We start from the raw sequence: 18,424 nt of genomic DNA on the forward strand, positions 1-18,424 counted from the left end.
AAACAAAATTATAAATGTACAATCCTCTATGGTGTCTGAAGACTAAAATTTATTCTTTTAATATTATTTCATTATTAAATATTATGTATCTGTATTATTATTCTTTATTAGTTTTCATAATCACTGTATTATCCTATGGAGTTTCAAGTTTGAATGCATGAAAAGAACATATGTCAGGGGAAAGCTATATATTGCTTAGAGAGGTATGTGTGCAATGTAACATGTTCACTCAGCATAAATGTTTCCACTGATGCAAGTGTACCACAGATGTACATAACAAGGAAAGTAGCGCACGTATGACATATACGTTCTAAATTGAGAAGCTCAGAGCAACATGTTTGTTACCTTACAAGGAAGCTGTAAGACTGTGTGATGTATAAAACTCAATGTCACATTGTACCACCCTTAGAGAAACATGTAGGCATGACCGGGTGAGAGGGTAGAGGAACATGGAGAAACGCATAGACCAGGCATGAACACAACATCTTGAAGTTTCTCTCCTGACATATATAATATATAATAAAACTTTCTTGGCAAGATAACTGGTGTCCGGTCCCGTAAATTGAATAATAACGGGGAAACACAAGAGGCTTTAATTCCAAGTCTACAGTGTCTTATGATTCAGCTTCAATTATGGCCCCTCTAGAACAACTACACCGCTTTACAACGATAGGACAGGAGGAGCTAAATAAACTTATCATTGCATCTAAACCAACAACATGTTTATTAGATCCAATACCCACTAAACTACTGAAAGAACTATTACCTGCAGTGGAAGAGCCTCTCCTCAATATTATTAACTCGTCTTTATCTTTAGGTCATGTTCCAAAAATATACAAGCTGGCTGTAATAAAACCGCTCATTAAGAAACCGCAATTAGATCCAAATAACTTGGCAAATTACAGACCCATTTCAAATCTTCCATTTATGTCCAAAATACTTGAAAAAGTAGTGTCCGCTCAATTGTGCTCTTTTTTGCAAGAAAATGATATCTATGAAAACTTCCAGTCAGGATTCAGACCGCATCATAGTACAGAAACTGCGCTAGTTAAAATTACAAATGATTTACTTTTAGCTTCTGACCAAGGCTGTATCTCAATACTAGTCCTACTTGATCTTAGCGCTGCATTCGACACTATAGATCATATAATACTCTTGGATCGACTAAAAAACTTCACCGGTGTCCAGGGACAGGCATTAAGCTGGTTTAGATCGTACTTATCGGACCGTTCTCATTTTGTCTGTTTAAATGGGAAAAAATCAAAGATAACGTCAGTAGACTATGGAGTACCGCAAGGATCGGTTTTAGGCCCTCTGCTATTCTCAATATATATGCTGCCACTTGGTAATATTATAAGAAAACATGGAATTAATTTCCACTGTTACGCTGACGACACTCAATTATATATTTCATCACGACCAGATGAAAACACTAACTCATCTAAAATGACAGAGTGTCTCAAAGATATAAAATGCTGGATGACGCGTAATTTCCTGCTATTAAATTCAGATAAAACGGAGGTATTACTTATTGGTCCAAAAAACTACTCACAAAACCTCTCACAATACAACTTTAATATAGACGGATGTCCTGTTACTTTATCCACTACAGTAAAAGACCTGGGTGTTATACTAGACCGCAACTTGTCTTTCGAAGATCATATTTCATATGTTACAAGAACAGCCTTTTTCCACCTTAGAAACATTGCTAAGCTACGTAACATGCTATCTGTTTCTGATGCTGAAAAATTAGTTCATGCATTCATGACCTCGAGACTAGATTACTGTAATGCTTTATTAGCTGGTTGTCCTGCATCCTCAATAAACAAGCTACAGTTAGTACAAAATGCAGCTGCTAGAGTTCTTACTAGGTCAAGAAAATATGATCATATAACACCGATTTTATCATCTCTACACTGGTTACCTATTAAGTTCCGCATCAACTACAAAATTCTACTACTGACCTATAAAGCCCTAAATGGTTTAGCACCTATGTACTTAACGGACCTTCTTTCGCCCTACAATCCACCGCGTTCCTTAAGATCACTAAATTCAAGGCTTCTGGTCATTCCTAGGATATCGAAGTCCAGTAAAGGAGGGAGGGCGTTCTCGCATTTAGCTCCAAAACTCTGGAATGGCCTTCCCGATACGGTCCGAGCCTCTGACTCACTGTCACAGTTTAAAACTAGATTAAAGACGCTTCTCTTTAGTCAAGCATTCACATAATGCTTACCTTCTAGTCCTCTGTTATGCCATACGGAACCGTTTGCCACTGAAACTGCTTAACACACCAGTGGGGCTCGACAGCCTTTTAGACAAACGGGTCGGCGCGTATGGTTGGGTTGCGGAGAGTTCAGGTTACGGAGAGTTTGTGAGTTATAACGGAAATCATTATGAACATCAGCTATGCTAATTATTTCCCATCTGCCTTTCTGCTGTTATCTCGGGATGCTTGTCCCGAGAAAAATGGCGTTCGTCAGGTCCAGTTTTGTGTCCAGCCTCTCACGGGGATTTCGGATGCCCCAACGCCTGTGATGAGACGACTCAACGCCTGTGAAGAGACGACTCAACGCCTGCGATATGTTATGGCGCCGTTTGATTCATAAACAATATTTATATTTAATATTTATATTTAAACAATATGAATGTAAGCCAGAGGAGAACTGGCCCCCGACTGAGCCTGGGTTCTCCCAAGGTTTTTTCTCCATCGAATCTGATGGAGTTTGGTTCCTTGCCACTGTCGCCTTGCTTTTGGCTTGCTTTGAGCTTGCTCAGTTGGGGTTATTTAGTGTTTAGAAATGTTGTTGATCTGTGTTGTGCTACTTTCATGTTATCAGTGTGAAGCTGCTTTGATACAATCTGTATTGTAAAAAACGCTATATAAATAAATGTGACTTGACTTAATAATGCTTATGTACCAGCTGATAGCGACATACTGTATAAATGGGATAATGTATGTGAGGCGGTTGTTGGTTGTATTCGCTATAACAACCGCCTCGCTATATTATCCTGCTTATTACATATAAATCAACCAAATAAATAAATAAATATATATTTTGACACAAAATATTGACTTAAAAACGTGTTTATTGATTTAAAAATGAGTCTTGCTTCTGCTAAAGAAAATAGTCTGCTCCGTCTCTGAACTGCGTCCATGGCAAAGGTGTGTTCTACTAGCAGCACCGCAGTCTGTTAACTAGAAATAAGAGACCACATTCTACATTAGAATTCAACCAAGCCACGTAAACAAGCAAAACTAATCTAAGAAAATGTACGACGCTATAAACATTGCTATGAAGATGCCGATGCACGTAAATGCCCGACGACAGCGGAGGAGACTGTGGTGTGGGAACGACAGAGCTCCATCAGTTCTGGGAGATCGTGGTTCATGGAAACCCTTTGGTTGAAGCATCTTTTTGCTTTGTCCACTTACATCTGTCTTTGTTGACATCCACCATGTGTGCCCAAACAGACTGGCCGGAAATGAACAGTGTTGTGCAAGTTACTTCCAAACTGTAATACATTAGGTATTACTTGTTACTGTTATTTAAAAGTAATTCATTACCTTACAATATTACTGTCTCAGAATTGTAATGCGTTACATTACTCATGTATTACTTTTGAGTTACTTTCACCTTAACTTAACTAAGTAGAACTTAACTTTGGGGCTGTAACGATATGCAATATGAAACCGAAATCGCGATTCGCCACACAACTCAGATCCACGAACCTACAGAATCGCGACACACCTCTTCCAACTCCCAGCGTTATTCTCCTTACCGTCCAGATCCAATGCTGCCTTATCTTTAAATTAGGCTATTAGTATTATTTGAAGTTAACATTATAAAATACGTAGACCTACACCACAAAACTAGTTGAGGATAAATTATTTAAAATTGGGTCCAGCATTATGGACATGACATTTGCAGTCAAAACTTGAAATAAAAATTCTCAGAAAATACATGTATTGAAACATATATAGGCTACTTCCTTAAAGGACTCCAGACATTAGACAAATATCAGTCTGTTTTATTTTTAGTATTAGGGAAAAGACACACATTCATGCGTGACAAAAAAATAGGAGGCAAAATATTTTTTTTGTAATTCTGTTAATTACACTGCGCAAATCGGATGAGGAAGGGTTGGCTCTCCAGTCTCCATAGAACTTAAAATATTCATTTTATTTTAGTTTTCGTGTTCGCATTTATGAGGAAAAAACAATGTTACAGACGCGAACGCTCTGAACTGGCACTAAAAGACTTTAAAACTTTCACATATCTGTTGCCTTTAAGAAGTAAAAGCAGACAATACACTATAATACAACTGTAATACAAGCCTCACTGAACATGTAACGAGTAAAATATTACTGAAAATTGATTAGTAATGCCTTACACTACTGCGTTACAGCAAAAAGTAATATGTTACTGTAATGTATTACTTTTGTAATGCGTTACTCCCAACACTGGAAATGAACTCGTCTTCTGGCGTGTTGCAACCATAAAAGGTCCTAAAACTTAATCGCAATTCATTATTTATTCGGCAAATACCGTTTCCATCAGCTTTTATCGCATTAGCCGTATATCGATCAAGATAAAATCCGATGAGACCGAACGTATTTCATTTGTGTCGATTTTCATTAAATTCCATCGAATTTTACTGTTTCCATAAGGCATTTTTAATTCGATATCACTTAATTCGGATAAAAACGTGTCGATGGAAACATGGCTTGTGAGTTGTTCTAGATGTGGGGTGGCGCTGCGCTGAGTTTCTCGTTCAGTGTGCGACCCCCTTTAGTCTAGCAGAGTCCCCCTTCACTCCAAGGACTTCACTCCAAGTCCCCCCTCCCTAATACTACTATATGAAACTCTACAAATAAAAAATGTGATACGATGTTTCCATCACCCTGTTTTATGTGCATTTTGAGTTATCGTGTCAGAAACGAGAAATAGAAATGGCAAATTTCTGAAGAAAAAATCCCTAAATTCACAAAAACGTTTTTACGCTTGATTGACGGGTCCTGTGCTCTTTTAAGGGAACCGAACCGCATCATTTGGCTTATCTCAGTATATGTTTGCATGTGTTACTCATCTTGTTTTCTGACCCGATGTAAAGGATGATCTTTGAATATTATGTTAATGTCCGTAGCCTGTATCGAGAGCGACACTGGTAATGTCTGCACACCTGATCGCACACACATAAAACAAACAAAATAACATTCAATTAGTGACTACTTGACATGTGACTGTGTGATATATCACCAATTTATCTACACTGGCTACCTATTAAGTTCCGTACCAATTACAAAGTATTGCTACTGACCTATTAAGGTGATGATACACAGGCCAACTTTTTGAACAATGTTGCTGGGCAATCTTGCCGAGCGATTGTTGCTTGGGCCCTTTCTCTTGACTTTACTCAAGAATATTTGAGAGGCAAATATTGTACTCTTTACTCCACTACATTTCTATCTCCATAACCGTGAGTACCCATTACTACTACTACAAAAAAAAAAAATTGGGATTGTGAGTGTGCCACTGATTGGGACAGCCTATCAGCCATCAACTTCAGCTTTCCACCAAAGTCAACTCCATGGTCAGATTTAGATATGAGACGAAACCATGGACGAAACAATGTTTAGCAGGTCTATCCGGGAATGTGACAACCCGTGGCCCCACCTCGCCAGACTATTTCAATTTTCTGAAAAAGTTATTGATGGTTTTAGCTTCAAGTGTTTGCTGTGTTTACCAAAACAGAACTTCATCATCACCTACAAAAATTAATTCTCCAACTTGCGGATTAAAGCAACATGGTAAAAAGATGAAAATTACTTGATTTTATTTACAATTCCTTTTACATTCTCCAAGGTATTAACATTAACATTTTCATACCTCCATGAAGGACATTTCTGTACATAAATTTAAGCACTTAGTAATGCAATATTTAGAAAATGTAAAATTGTACTTTTAAAAACAAGTACTTCAGTACTTTTACTTAAGTAGACATCTGACTGTACTTTTACTTGAACATGTGTAAAATTTAGCAAGGGCTATCTGTACTTTTACTCAAGTAATGAAGCTGTGTACTCTGTCCACCTCTGGTGATTTGTATGTTGGACACAGTCACCTTTCATAACAGATTGCTCTAAATTGCAATGTAGACATGCATTTTCTGTAAAGCAGCTTTGAAATGATACATATTGTGAAAAGCCCTAAATAAATGTAACTTGAATTATGCTCTGAAAGTGTAAACCCATTGAACACAGTACAACCAAGCATTAATGGCTCACTGCACTCTACTGTCTTAAATAGTTTGCGTGTAGAAGGGATTTTGATCAAGTGACAGAAAAAAACTGAGCTTCCAAATAGCTACAATAAACTTTAACTTGCAAGTTGATGAAAATGTAATATGCGATGCACTTGTTCAGATGTGGCCATTCTAATGACGGTTAGAAGGCTACATTATACAAAAAAACAAAAACAAATTATAACCATGAAAAGGGCTTCTCACATACACCACATATTATGATCACTTACCTTATGAGAGTTAAAAAAATATATACAGGTTTTTTTATACTTCTCTTTTAACTGACAATATTAGAGAGTGTGTCTATCAAAAGAGAGCAGCTTTTTTTTACACCTGTTTCATTAAACCCTTCCTTTCAGTGGACATTCTGAACTTTAACCAGACCAAAGTTTGAGTCTCTAAATTAATCACTCTAGTTCCACCAACTGTCAAAATGCTAATAACTTTTGAACCATAAGGGCTAGAAAACAAAATAATTTAACAAAATAATAAAAAAAATAAAAAAAAATAAAAAAATACAATCAGAAAATAATATTTTTCTTCTTATTGTTATGTACGAAGCCCCTAAAAGGACATGGTATGGAGCGAATTATGTGCCATAATTAAACAATCAAATCCAGCATTTTGCAAACTAACTTGATCTGCTTTGCAAAGGAAAACTCGACTCGCAAAAAACCAAAGCAATTTGCAAAAGCAAAGGTCAATTTGAGGGAAAATGCAGTGGAATAACCAATATTGTGTTTAACAAACATAAATGAACCTAGATAATATTTCACAAATAAATACAAACCATCCTACAAATTGCATGTAACCTTTGTACAAATACCAAATCTAGTGCATACAAATGCATATCTGTCTGTTACGAATGTAAGACATACATTTTTTCCACAGCTGTAGGCAAAGTCAAGCGCATTTCAAATCAATGCTTTTCCCAGGAGACTAGCGCTAAATTAGTCCCCTATATTAGCATCATCTGCTGTTTTAGAAGAGGAAGTTACTCAACTACATTTGTGAAAAAATCTGCCTGAACACATTTATGAGAAAAGCGAGCCAAGAGATCTCACAATCGTAACAGACATGTATGCATTTGTATGCACTAGATTTGGTATTTGTTCAAAGGATACATGCAATTTTTAGGATGGTTTGTATTTATTTGTGAAATAGCCTATTATCTAGGCTCGAAGAAGAAGAAGTTTTATTTATATAGCGCCTTTCCGTAGCTCAAGGCCGCTTTACATTGTAATTTACGATACATTTATACACCTTCTTTTGCGCGTGCGTCGGTGTTCACATGATATAAAATAAAATATATAATGATATAAAATATCATGTGTTTGTAGCTCCAGCGAATTTCTTCCTTAATCCTTGATTCTTAACCACTCATTTATAAACAATCACTTTCTATTTTTATATCATGTGAACTTATCCTCGATACTATTCCTTATAAAAAACAATTGGATTGCTTTGGTATCATCGCTACTTATATCCAACCTTCCGAATCTCGGCTACAAACCTTTTAGCCCGCTAGCATTTCACGCGTGGCCTCTCGCCTATTGGCCGTCTCATTTTACACACGTTACAGGTTATATCCTGCATTTAAGTCCTAAATTAGTAGTGATAGTTGTAGTAACACTACTAATTTACTGTTCATCTGTTATAATGGCGAACATATCGGACATATCGGCGACACATTCAAGCTCTTCTCGGTGAAGCTGGAGCTGGAATCCATGGAGAAACAGATCCGTGGTCTGCTGGTGAAGCAAGCCGAGCTGCTGGATCGGCAATCAGCGCTTGAAACATCACGCGCCGATGCTCACAAGTCAGTGGTTAGTAAAGTTAACTCTTTGACTCCGACTTTGTCTATTCCGTGGGTTTCTCTGTCCAGGAGGACGCGATCATCTCTGGCTTCATTCACTCCGGCACCGACACAACACCAGGGGGCCATGGAGCACACAGCAGAAGACACGAGACAGGACCAGAGTTACCTCTCCGCCCCTCCCGGTCTTCGAGATCTCCACTCGGAACCGCTTCTCCCCTCTTCGCGAGTCGGAATGCGACGACGCCGTGATCATAGGCACGTCTATGGTCTGTCATGTCCGTGCTACCTCAGGTAAGGGTAAGGTGCGCACTCACTGCTTTCCTGGTGCTCGTGTACTTGATGTCGCTGCACAGGTTCCCGAGATCCTGAACGGGGACGAGCGCGTCGGAGCTGTTGTGCTGCACGCGGGAGCGAACGACATTAGACTGCGGCAGACGGAGGTTCTAAAGAAGGACTACAGGAGCCTGATCGAGACAGTACGCAGCACAGTGCCTAAAGCAACGATCATTGTGTCTGGACCGCTTCCCACATACCGCCAAGGACAAGAAAGGTTCAGTAGACTGTTTGCACTAAATGAATGGTTAATGTCATTGTGTAATGAACAGAAACTGCTCTTTGCAAATAATTGGAATATGTTTTGGGAGAGACCCAGGCTGTATCGTGCTGATGGACTTCACCCCAGCAGAATCGGACCAGCTGTTCTGTCGGACAACATCTACAAGACGTTATGCACCAGATGACAAGTAAGTCAAAGTCCAAATCACAGTCTTTGCCCTCCAAACTTAATTGATATACGTAGTGTAGAACATTATATAGAAACTGTGTCTATTCCTCATTAATGAGGCCAAACATAAATCTAGTGTAGGATCTAGCAAAAATCTTATTGTAATTAAACCAGAAAATCTAAATATCAGTGAACAAAAACAATTTCTAAAGCTAGGTCTTCTAAACATTAGATCGCTCACACCTAAGGCGGTTATTGTAAATGAAATGGTCACAGATAATAATTTCGATGTTCTGCGCCTTACTGAAACATGGCTTAAACCAAATGAGTATTTCGGTCTAAATCATGAGTCTAGTCCACCAGGATGCTATAAGCATGAGCCCCGTCTGTTCGGTCGTGGCGGCGGTGTTGCAACAATCTATAAAGATATTTTTAATGTTACTCAGAAAACAGGTCACAGGTTTAATTCATTTGAATTACTTGTGCTAAATGTTACGCTCTTAGATGTAAAAAAGAAATCCATATTATCTCTAGCCTTGGCTACTGTATATAGACCTCCAGGGCCATATGCTGAATTCCTAAAAGAGTTTGCAGACTTTCTCTCAGATCTATTGGTGAATGTCGATAAAGCAATAATTGTTGGAGATTTTAACATACACGTAGATAATGATGTGTTAGGGGCTGCGTTTACAGATTTATTAAACTCCTTTGGGGTCAAGCAAAACGTCAGTGGTCCCACTCATCGTCTAAATCATACACTAGATTTAATTATATCATATGGAACCAATCCAACTGATATAGATATTATACCGCAAAGCAACAATCTCACTGATCATTACATGGTGACTTGCATAATACGTACTGCTAAAATATGTCATGTTGCACCACGTTATAGACCAGGCAGAACAATCCTTCCAACCACTATAGATATATTCTCAAATAGCTTACCTGATTTATCTCAGTTGTTAAGTGAACCCAAACAAACAGATGAATTAGAGCACTTTGAACACCATTTTCACTAGTACATTATATATTGTTGCACCAATTAGATTAAAAAAAAGGTTAGAGAGAAAACTAAAGCACCCTGGCACAACAGTGCTACGCATGCTATCAAGAGAGAAACTCGTAACTTAGAGCGTAAAATGGAAATAAACTAATTTAGAGGTCTTTAGAATCGCGTGGAAAGACAGTACGTCACTTTATAAAAAGGCTCTAAAAACAGCCAGGGCTGAGCATCTCCGCAAACTAATAGAAAATAACCAAAATAATCCAAGGTTTTTATTTAACACTGTGGCTAGACTAACAAATAAACATACGTACATCACCAGAGCAAAATATTCCGTCACAGTTTAGTAGTAATGATATATGAATTACTTCGATGAGAAAATGGAAAGCATCCGAAACACAATTACAAATGTACAATCCTCTATGGTGTCTTGTGATTCAGCCTCAATTATGGCCCCTCTAGATCAACTACACCGCTTTACAACTAAAGGACAGGAAGAGCTAAATAAACTTATCTAAACCAACAACATGTTTATTAGATCCAATACCCACTAAACTAGTGAAAGAACTGTACCTGTAGTGGAAGAGCCTCTCCTCAATATTATTAACTCGTCTATATCTTTAGGTCATGTTGCAAAAACGTTCAAGTTAGTTACTGTCAGTTATAAAACCTCTTATTAAGAAACTGCAATTAGACCCAAATAACTTAGCAAATTACAGACCCATTTCAAATCTTCCATTTATGTCTAAAATACTAGAAAAAGTTGTGTCCGCTCAATTGTGCTCTTTTGCAAGAAAATGATATCTATGAAAAATTCCAGTCAGGATTCAGACCGCATCATAGCACAGAAACTGCGCTAGTTAAAATTACATATTATTTACTTTTAGCTTCTGACCAAGGCTGTATCTCAATACTAGTTCTACTTGATCTTAGCGCTGCGTTCGACACTATAGATCATAAAATACTCTTGGATCGACTACAAAACTACACCAGTGTTCAGGGACAGGCATTAAGCTGGTTTAGATCGGACCGTTATCATTTTGTTTGTTTAAATGGGGAAAAATCAAAGATAACATTATTAGACTATGGACTACCGCAAGGATCGGTGTTAGGCCCTCTGCTATTCTCAATATATATGCTGCCACTTGGTAATATAAGAAAACATTGAATTAATTTCCACTGTTATGCTGATGATACTCAATTATATATTTCATCACGACCAGATGAAAACACTAACTCAGTCTCAAAGATATAAAATGCTGGATGACGTGTGATTTCCTGCTATTAAATTCAGATAAAACAGAGGTATTACTTATTTGTCAAAAAAACTACCCACAAAACCCCTTACAATACAATTTTAATATAGAAGTATGTCCTGTTACTTTATCTACTATAGTAAAAGACCTGGATGTTATACTAGACCACAACTTGTCTTTCGAAAATCATATTTCATATGTTACAAGAACAGCCTTTTCCACAGAAACATTGCTAAGCTACGCAACATGCTATCTGTTTCTGATGCAGAAAAGTTAGTTCATGCATTCATGACCTCAAGACTAGATTAATGTAATGCTTTATTAGCCGGTTGTCCTGCATCCTCAATAAACAAGCTACAGTTAGTATAAAATGCAGCTGCTAGCTTTTATTAGGTCAAGAAAATATGATCATATAACATCGATTCGATCATCTCTACACTGGTTACCGATTAAGTTCCGTATCAATTACAAAGTACTACTACTGACCTACAAAGCCCTAAATGTTTTAGCTCCTGTGTATTTAATGGACCTTCTATCACTTTACATTCCATCGCGTTCTTTAAGATCACTAAATTCGAGGCTTCTGGTCATTCCTAGCATATCTAAGTCCACTAAAGGAGGGAGGGCGTTCTCGCATTTAACTCCAACACTCTGGAATAACCTTCCCGATATGGTTCGAGGCTCTGACTCACTGTCACAGTTTAAAACTAGACTAAAGACGCATCTCTTTAGCCAAGCATTCACATAATGCTTATCTTTCTTTTATTCCTCTGTTGAATCAGATCGAATGCATTTAATAGGGGTGCACGATTCAGAAAATGTCACGATTCTATACTGATTTTTTGTCTCGAGATTCGATTCAAAATCGATTTTCGATTCAAAAACGATTCTCGATTCAAAAAACGATTCGCAGGTCTATATAAATGTAGTTTACTTTTCCTATGTGATTGATTGCAGTAGACATAATTTAAAAGAAAAGTTTGATATTACTTTATATGTCTTCATACAAAAATAAAAACTTTTGCAACTAAAAAGTGCGAAGTGCCAAGCTTTGACCAGCTTTTAAATACATTTAATTCAAGTTCAAAATAAAACTTAAATAAAAAGCTTTTACATTTAGCTTTAAAGTGCTGTAGTCAGATCAAACAAACAATTATGCTACATGTGGTTTAAAGAGTAGGCCTATTTCAGCTACCAGGTTGACTGTTGAAATGTGAACTCGACTGGGCACATTGAACTTCCTAAAAATATATACTAATTTCAGAGAACCCTTGCGAAAATATTTTAAATAGATTTAAAAAAAGCCACCGCTACTGGTAACATCTATGGTTAGATTGATTTGTTTAGATCCAGTGAAGTCGTTCATAGGCACGTAAATTGCGGGTATCTCCAGTTAAGCATAGCATTCATTTAGTTCGCTATTACATAAGAGACCTGTTGTTTTTGAAATCAAGCTGAGCGCTCGTGTCCGCTGCGATTAGTGTTCATGGATAGTGTTCTCTGTGGCTCGCGCAGTCTTCTCTCGGACGCGCGCTTCAACCTATCGCCGTTGTGGAGACTCCGATGAAATCACAAAATAAAATGCACACAAACGTGATGAATATATTCGGTTTTGATGAGAGAGAGAAAAAAACTATACGAGTGCGGTTTTAGAACCCGTAACCTCTGACACGCTTGGCAAAAGATCTACAGAACTCAAACATAAGATCTGCGGATCGATGCATTTATTTACGGGTTGAGCAGAGTGGCTGCACAGTTTGACCAGCGGGCGGCAAGAACTTGCATTAACTATTTATCAGACCAGCCCTCGCAGCCTCGAAACCATAGAAACACTACCGGACCACCGGTAAAAGTCCCGACTCACCCGATTGCCACTCCGCCCCTGCACGCCATTAAAAATATAGCCTATATATATGAATCGATTTTTGGAATTCTATTAATCGATTCTGAATCGGTAAAGATTGAATCGCGATTCAAATGTGAATCGATTTTTTTACTCTGCCCAGGACGCGATCATCTCGGGCTTCATTCACTCCGGCACCGAAACAGCAACATGGACCATGGATCACACAGCAGAAGACACGAGCCAGGACCAGAGCTGCCTCTCCGCCCCTCCCGGTCTTCGAGATCTCCACCCGGAACCGCTTCTCCCCTCTTCGCGAGCCGGAACGCGACGACGCCGTGATCATCGGCACATCCATGGTCCGTCATGTCCGCGCTACTACTTCGGGGAAAGGTAAGGTGCGCACTCACTGCTTTCCTGGTGCTCGTGTTCTTAATGTCGCTGCACAGGTTCCCGAGATCCTGAACGGGGACGAGCGCGTCGGAGCTGTTGTGCTGCACGCGGGAGCGAACGACATCAGGCTGCGGCAGACGGAGGTTCTGAAGAAGGACTACAGGAGCCTGATCGAGACGGTACGCAGCACAGCGCCTAAAGCAGCGATCATCGTGTCTGGACCGCTTCCCACGTACAGACAAGGACAGGAAAGGTTCAGTAGACTATTTGCATTAAATGAATGGTTAATGTCATTGTGTAATGAACAGAAGCTGCTCTTTGTAAATAACTGGCATCTGTTTTGGGAAAGACCCAGGATGTACCGTGCAGATGGATTCCATCCCAGCCGAATCGGAGCGGCTGTGCTGTCGGACAACATCTCCAAAACGCTACGCACCAGATGACTAGTAAGTCAAAGTCCAAATCACAGCCTTTGCGGTCCAAACTTAACTAATATGCATAGTGTGGAACATTATATAGAAACTGTGTCTATTCCTCGTTTAGTGAAGCCAAATAATAAAACTAGTGCAGGATCGAGCAAAAATCTTATTGTAATCAAACCATAAAATCTAAATATAAGTGAACAAAAACAATTTCTAAAGCTAGGTCTTCTAAACATTAGATCGCTCACACATAAGGCGGTTATTGTAAATGAAATGGTCACAGATAATAACTTCGATGTTCTGTGCCTTACTGAAACCTGGCTTAAACCAAATGAGTATTTCGGTCTAAACGAATCTACTCCGCCAGGATACTGTTATAAACATGAGCCTCGCCTGATCGGTCGTGGCGGCGGTGTTGCAACAATCTATAAAGATATTTTTAATATTACTCAGAAAACAGGTCACAGGTTTAATTCATTTGAAGTACTTGTGCTAAATGTTACGCTCTTAGATGTAAGAAGGAAATCCATATTATCTCTAGCCCTGGCTACTGTATATAGACCTCCAGGGCCATATGCTGAATTCCTAAAAGAGTTTGCAGACTTTCTCTCAGATCTATTGGTGAACGTCGATAAAGCAATAATTGCTGGAGATTTTAACATACATGTAGATAATACAAATGATGCTTTAGGGGCTGCGTTTACAGACTTATTAAACTCCCTTGGGGTCAAACAAAACGTCAGTGGTCCCACTCAAAATCATACTCTAGATTTAATCATATCATATGGAACCGATCCAACTGATATTGATATTATACCACAAAGCGATGATGTCACTGATCATTACATGGTGACTTGCATAATACGTACTGCTGAAATATGTCATGTTGCGCCACGTTATAGACCAGGCAGAACAATCCTTCCAACCACTATAGATGGATTCTCAAATAGCTTACCTGATCTATCTAAGCTGCTAAGTAAATCCAAACAAACAGATGAATTAGAGGAAATGACTAGCAGTTTAAGCACCATTTTTACTAGTACATAAGATATTGTTGCAACAATTAGATTAAAAAAGGTTAGAGAGAAAACTAAAGCACCATGGTACAACAGTGCTACGCATGCTATCAAGAGAGAAACTCTCAACTTAGAGCGTAAATGGAAACAAACTAATTTAGAGGTCTTTAGAATAGCGTGGAAAGACAGTATGTCACGTTATAAAAAGACACTAAAAACAGCCAGGGCTGAGCATCTCCGCAAACTAATCGAAAATAACCAAAATAATCCAAGGTTTTTATTTAACACCGTGGCTAGACTAACAAATAAACAGACATCACCAGAGCAAAATATACCGTTACAGTTTAGTAGTAATGATTTTATGAATTACTTCAATGAGAAAATAGAAAGCATCCGAAACGCAATTATAAATGTACAATCCTTTATGGTGTCTTATGATTCAGCGTCAATTATGGCCCCTCTAGAACAACTACACCGCTTTACAACGATAGGACAGGAGGAGCTAAATAAACTTATCATTGCATCTAAACCAACAACTTGTTTATTAGATCCAATACCCACTAAACTACTGAAAGAACTATTACCTGTAGTGGAGCCTCTCCTCAATATTATTAACTCGTCTTTATCTATAGGTCATGTTCCAAAAATATTCAAGCTGGCAGTAATAAAACCTCTCATTAAGAAACTGCAATTAGATACAAATAACTTTTTTTACAATTAGATAACAAATAACTAAATACAAATTACAGACCCATTTTAAATCTTCCATTTATGTCCAAAATACTAGAAAAAGTTGTGTCCGCTCAATTGTGCTCTTTTTTGCAAGAAAATGATATCTATGAAAAATTCCAGTCAGGATTCAGACCGCATCATAGTACAGAAACTGCACTAGTTAAAATTACAAATGATTTACTTTTAGCTTCTGACCAAGGCTGTATCTCAATACTAGTCCTACTTGATCTTAGCGCTGCGTTCGACACTATAGATCATAACATACTCTTGGATCGACTACAAAACTACACTGGTGTTCAGGGACAGGCATTAAGCTGGTTTAGATCGTACTTATCGGACCGTTATAATTTTGTCTGTTTAAATGGGAAAAAATCAAAGATAACGTCAGTAGACTATGGAGTACCGCAAGGATCGGTTTTAGGCCCTCTGCTATTCTCAATATATATGCTGCCACTTGGTAATATTATAAGAAAACATGGAATTAATTTCCACTGTTACGCGGACGACACTCAATTATATATTTCATCACGACCAGATGAAAACACTAACTCATCTAAAATGACAGAGTGTCTCAAAGATATAAAATGCTGGATGACGCGTAATTTCCTGCTATTAAATTCAGATAAAACGGAGGTATTACTTATTGGTCCAAAAAACTACTCTCAAAACCTCTCGCAATACAACTTTAATATAGACGGATGTCCTGTTACTTTATCCACTACAGTAAAAGACCTGGGTGTTATACTAGACCGCAACTTGTCCTTCGAAAATCATATTTCATATGTTACAAGAACAGTCTTTTTCCACCTTAGAAACATTGCTAAGCTACGTAACATGCTATCCCATCTCTGATGCAGAAAAATTAGTTCACGCATTCATGACCTCGAGACTAGATTACTGTAATGCTTTATTAGCCGGTTGTCCTGCATCCTCAATAAACAAGCTACAGTTAGTACAAAATGCAGCTGCTAGAGTTCTTACTAGGTCAAGAAAATATGATCATATAACACAGATTTTATCATCTCTACACTGGTTACCTATTAAGTTCCGTATCAATTACAAAATACTGCTACTAACCTATAAAGCCCTAAATGGTTTAGCACCTATGTACTTAACGGACCTTCTTTCGCCCTACAATCCACCGCGTTCCTTAAGATCACTAAATTCAAGGCTTCTGGTCATTCCTAGGATATCGAAGTCCACTAAAGGAGGGAGGGCGTTCTCGCATTTAGCTCCAAAAATCTGGAATAGCCTTCCCGATACGGTCCGAGGCTCTGACTCGCTGACACAGTTTAAAACTAGATTAAAGACGCATCTCTTTAGTCAAGCATTCACATAATGCTTACTTTTTAGTCCTCTGTTATGCCATACCGGAACCGTTTGCCACTGAAACGCATTTCCGCGACAGTGGGGCTCGACAGCCTTAGTCAAACGGGTCGGCGCGTATGGTTGGGTTGCGGAGAGTTCAGGTTACGGAGAGTTTGTGAGATAGTGGTTTTCTAACACCGACTCCCGTATAATGGAAATCATTATGAACATCAGCTATGCTAATTATTTCCCATCTGCCTTTCTGCTGTTATCTGACAAGTGTCCCGAGAAAAATGGCGTTCGTCAGGTCCAGTTGTCTCCAGCCTCTCACGGGGATTCGGATGCCCCAACGCCTGCGATGAGAGGACCAACGCCTGTGAGGAGACGACTCAACGCATGCGATATGTTATGGCGCCGTTTTATGCATAAACAATATTTATATTTATTATTTATATATAAACAATATAAATGTAAGCCAGAGGAGAACTGGCCCCCGACTGAGCCTGGGTTCTCCCAAGGTTTTTTCTCCATCCAATCTGATGGAGTTTTGGTTCCTTGCCACTGTCGCCTTGCTTTTGGCTTGCTCAGTTGGGGTTATTTAGTGTTTAGCAATATTATTGATCTGTGTTGTACTACTTTCATGTTATCACTGTGAAGCTGCTTTGATACAATCTGTATTGTGAAAAGCGCTATATAAATAAATGTGACTTGACTTGACTTGAGCAAAACCACCCTAGAATGTTAAAATTCCACCCAGTGTTTTTTTTACAATCTCAATAAATCATATCCACTGTCTCAGAACGAGCTGTTCTAAGATTCAGCGCTTTGTGATGTAGAATTGAGCAAGGGGTTTGATTGACAGTGTGGTTGTGGCATTGACCCCGCCCTCGGTGATCTGTACAGCATCCTCCATTGTTTCAACGACAGCCGGTAATGTCTCTTGGAAACATAAATGTTCTGTCGTGGGTTAATCCTGTTGTTGTGGCTTAAAAGTTAATCCTCAAATGTGGATCGTGGTTTACTGTTTGCGATCCACCATCACCTCCAGTAACAGTAAGTGTATTTTATGATTTTTGAGCAAATAGTCATTTCTGTCGATGCCTATGGAGACCAATTCAACAACAAATGCGTCTATAGTTGTTGTCGTCGTAGGATGTCTGTGTAGGCTATATAATTTAAACCTTGTTTGTATAGTGTGTAACCACACGTTTATAAATATAACGTTATAAAGATATTGTATTAAAAACTGCATATATGTTGTTGTTCTTTAAGTTAGCCATCTCCTCACATTTGTCACAGAAGCACCTGTATGACAAGTAAACATGACGCAACAGGTCCCTCGCATAAATGTAATTTCGCTTGTACATAGCAAACTTTATCACAGAATGTGTATGTATATGTAGTTTCAAGAAATTGCGTCAGCGTTAGTGTTTGTGTGTCTGTGTGTGTTGCACATGCCCATCATTTCAAAGGGGACGCGATTACAAGTAACGTTACATAAATGTATCAAATAACCATACCAAGACATACTGGTCCATCCTCATTTGTGTTTATTATGCCGGAGTCTCTTGTACTATTTATATATTCCGATTCAAACATACG

General features: G+C 38.5%; 2 protein-coding genes across 2 annotated transcripts in view; one reads left to right on the forward strand and one right to left on the reverse strand.

The window, feature by feature from the left end:
• acvr1c (activin A receptor type 1C) overlaps positions 1 to 18,424 on the reverse strand; it is a 233,698-nt gene that overhangs the window by 207,841 nt on the left and 7,433 nt on the right. The gene's annotated exons all lie outside the window — the stretch shown is intronic.
• Positions 8,789 to 17,539, forward strand: LOC120459735 (uncharacterized). Its single transcript, XM_089133536.1, has 4 exons — positions 8,789 to 8,865; positions 13,115 to 13,597; positions 13,694 to 13,790; positions 17,103 to 17,539. Exons 1-3 carry the CDS (start codon positions 8,789 to 8,791, stop codon positions 13,785 to 13,787), a joined length of 654 nt encoding a protein of 217 aa, XP_088989662.1. The 3' UTR covers positions 13,788 to 13,790; positions 17,103 to 17,539.

This window comes from Pimephales promelas, chromosome 7, assembly GCF_988280905.1.
Source record: "Pimephales promelas chromosome 7, fPimPro1.hap1.1, whole genome shotgun sequence".
Lineage (NCBI taxonomy): Eukaryota > Metazoa > Chordata > Actinopteri > Cypriniformes > Leuciscidae > Pimephales > Pimephales promelas.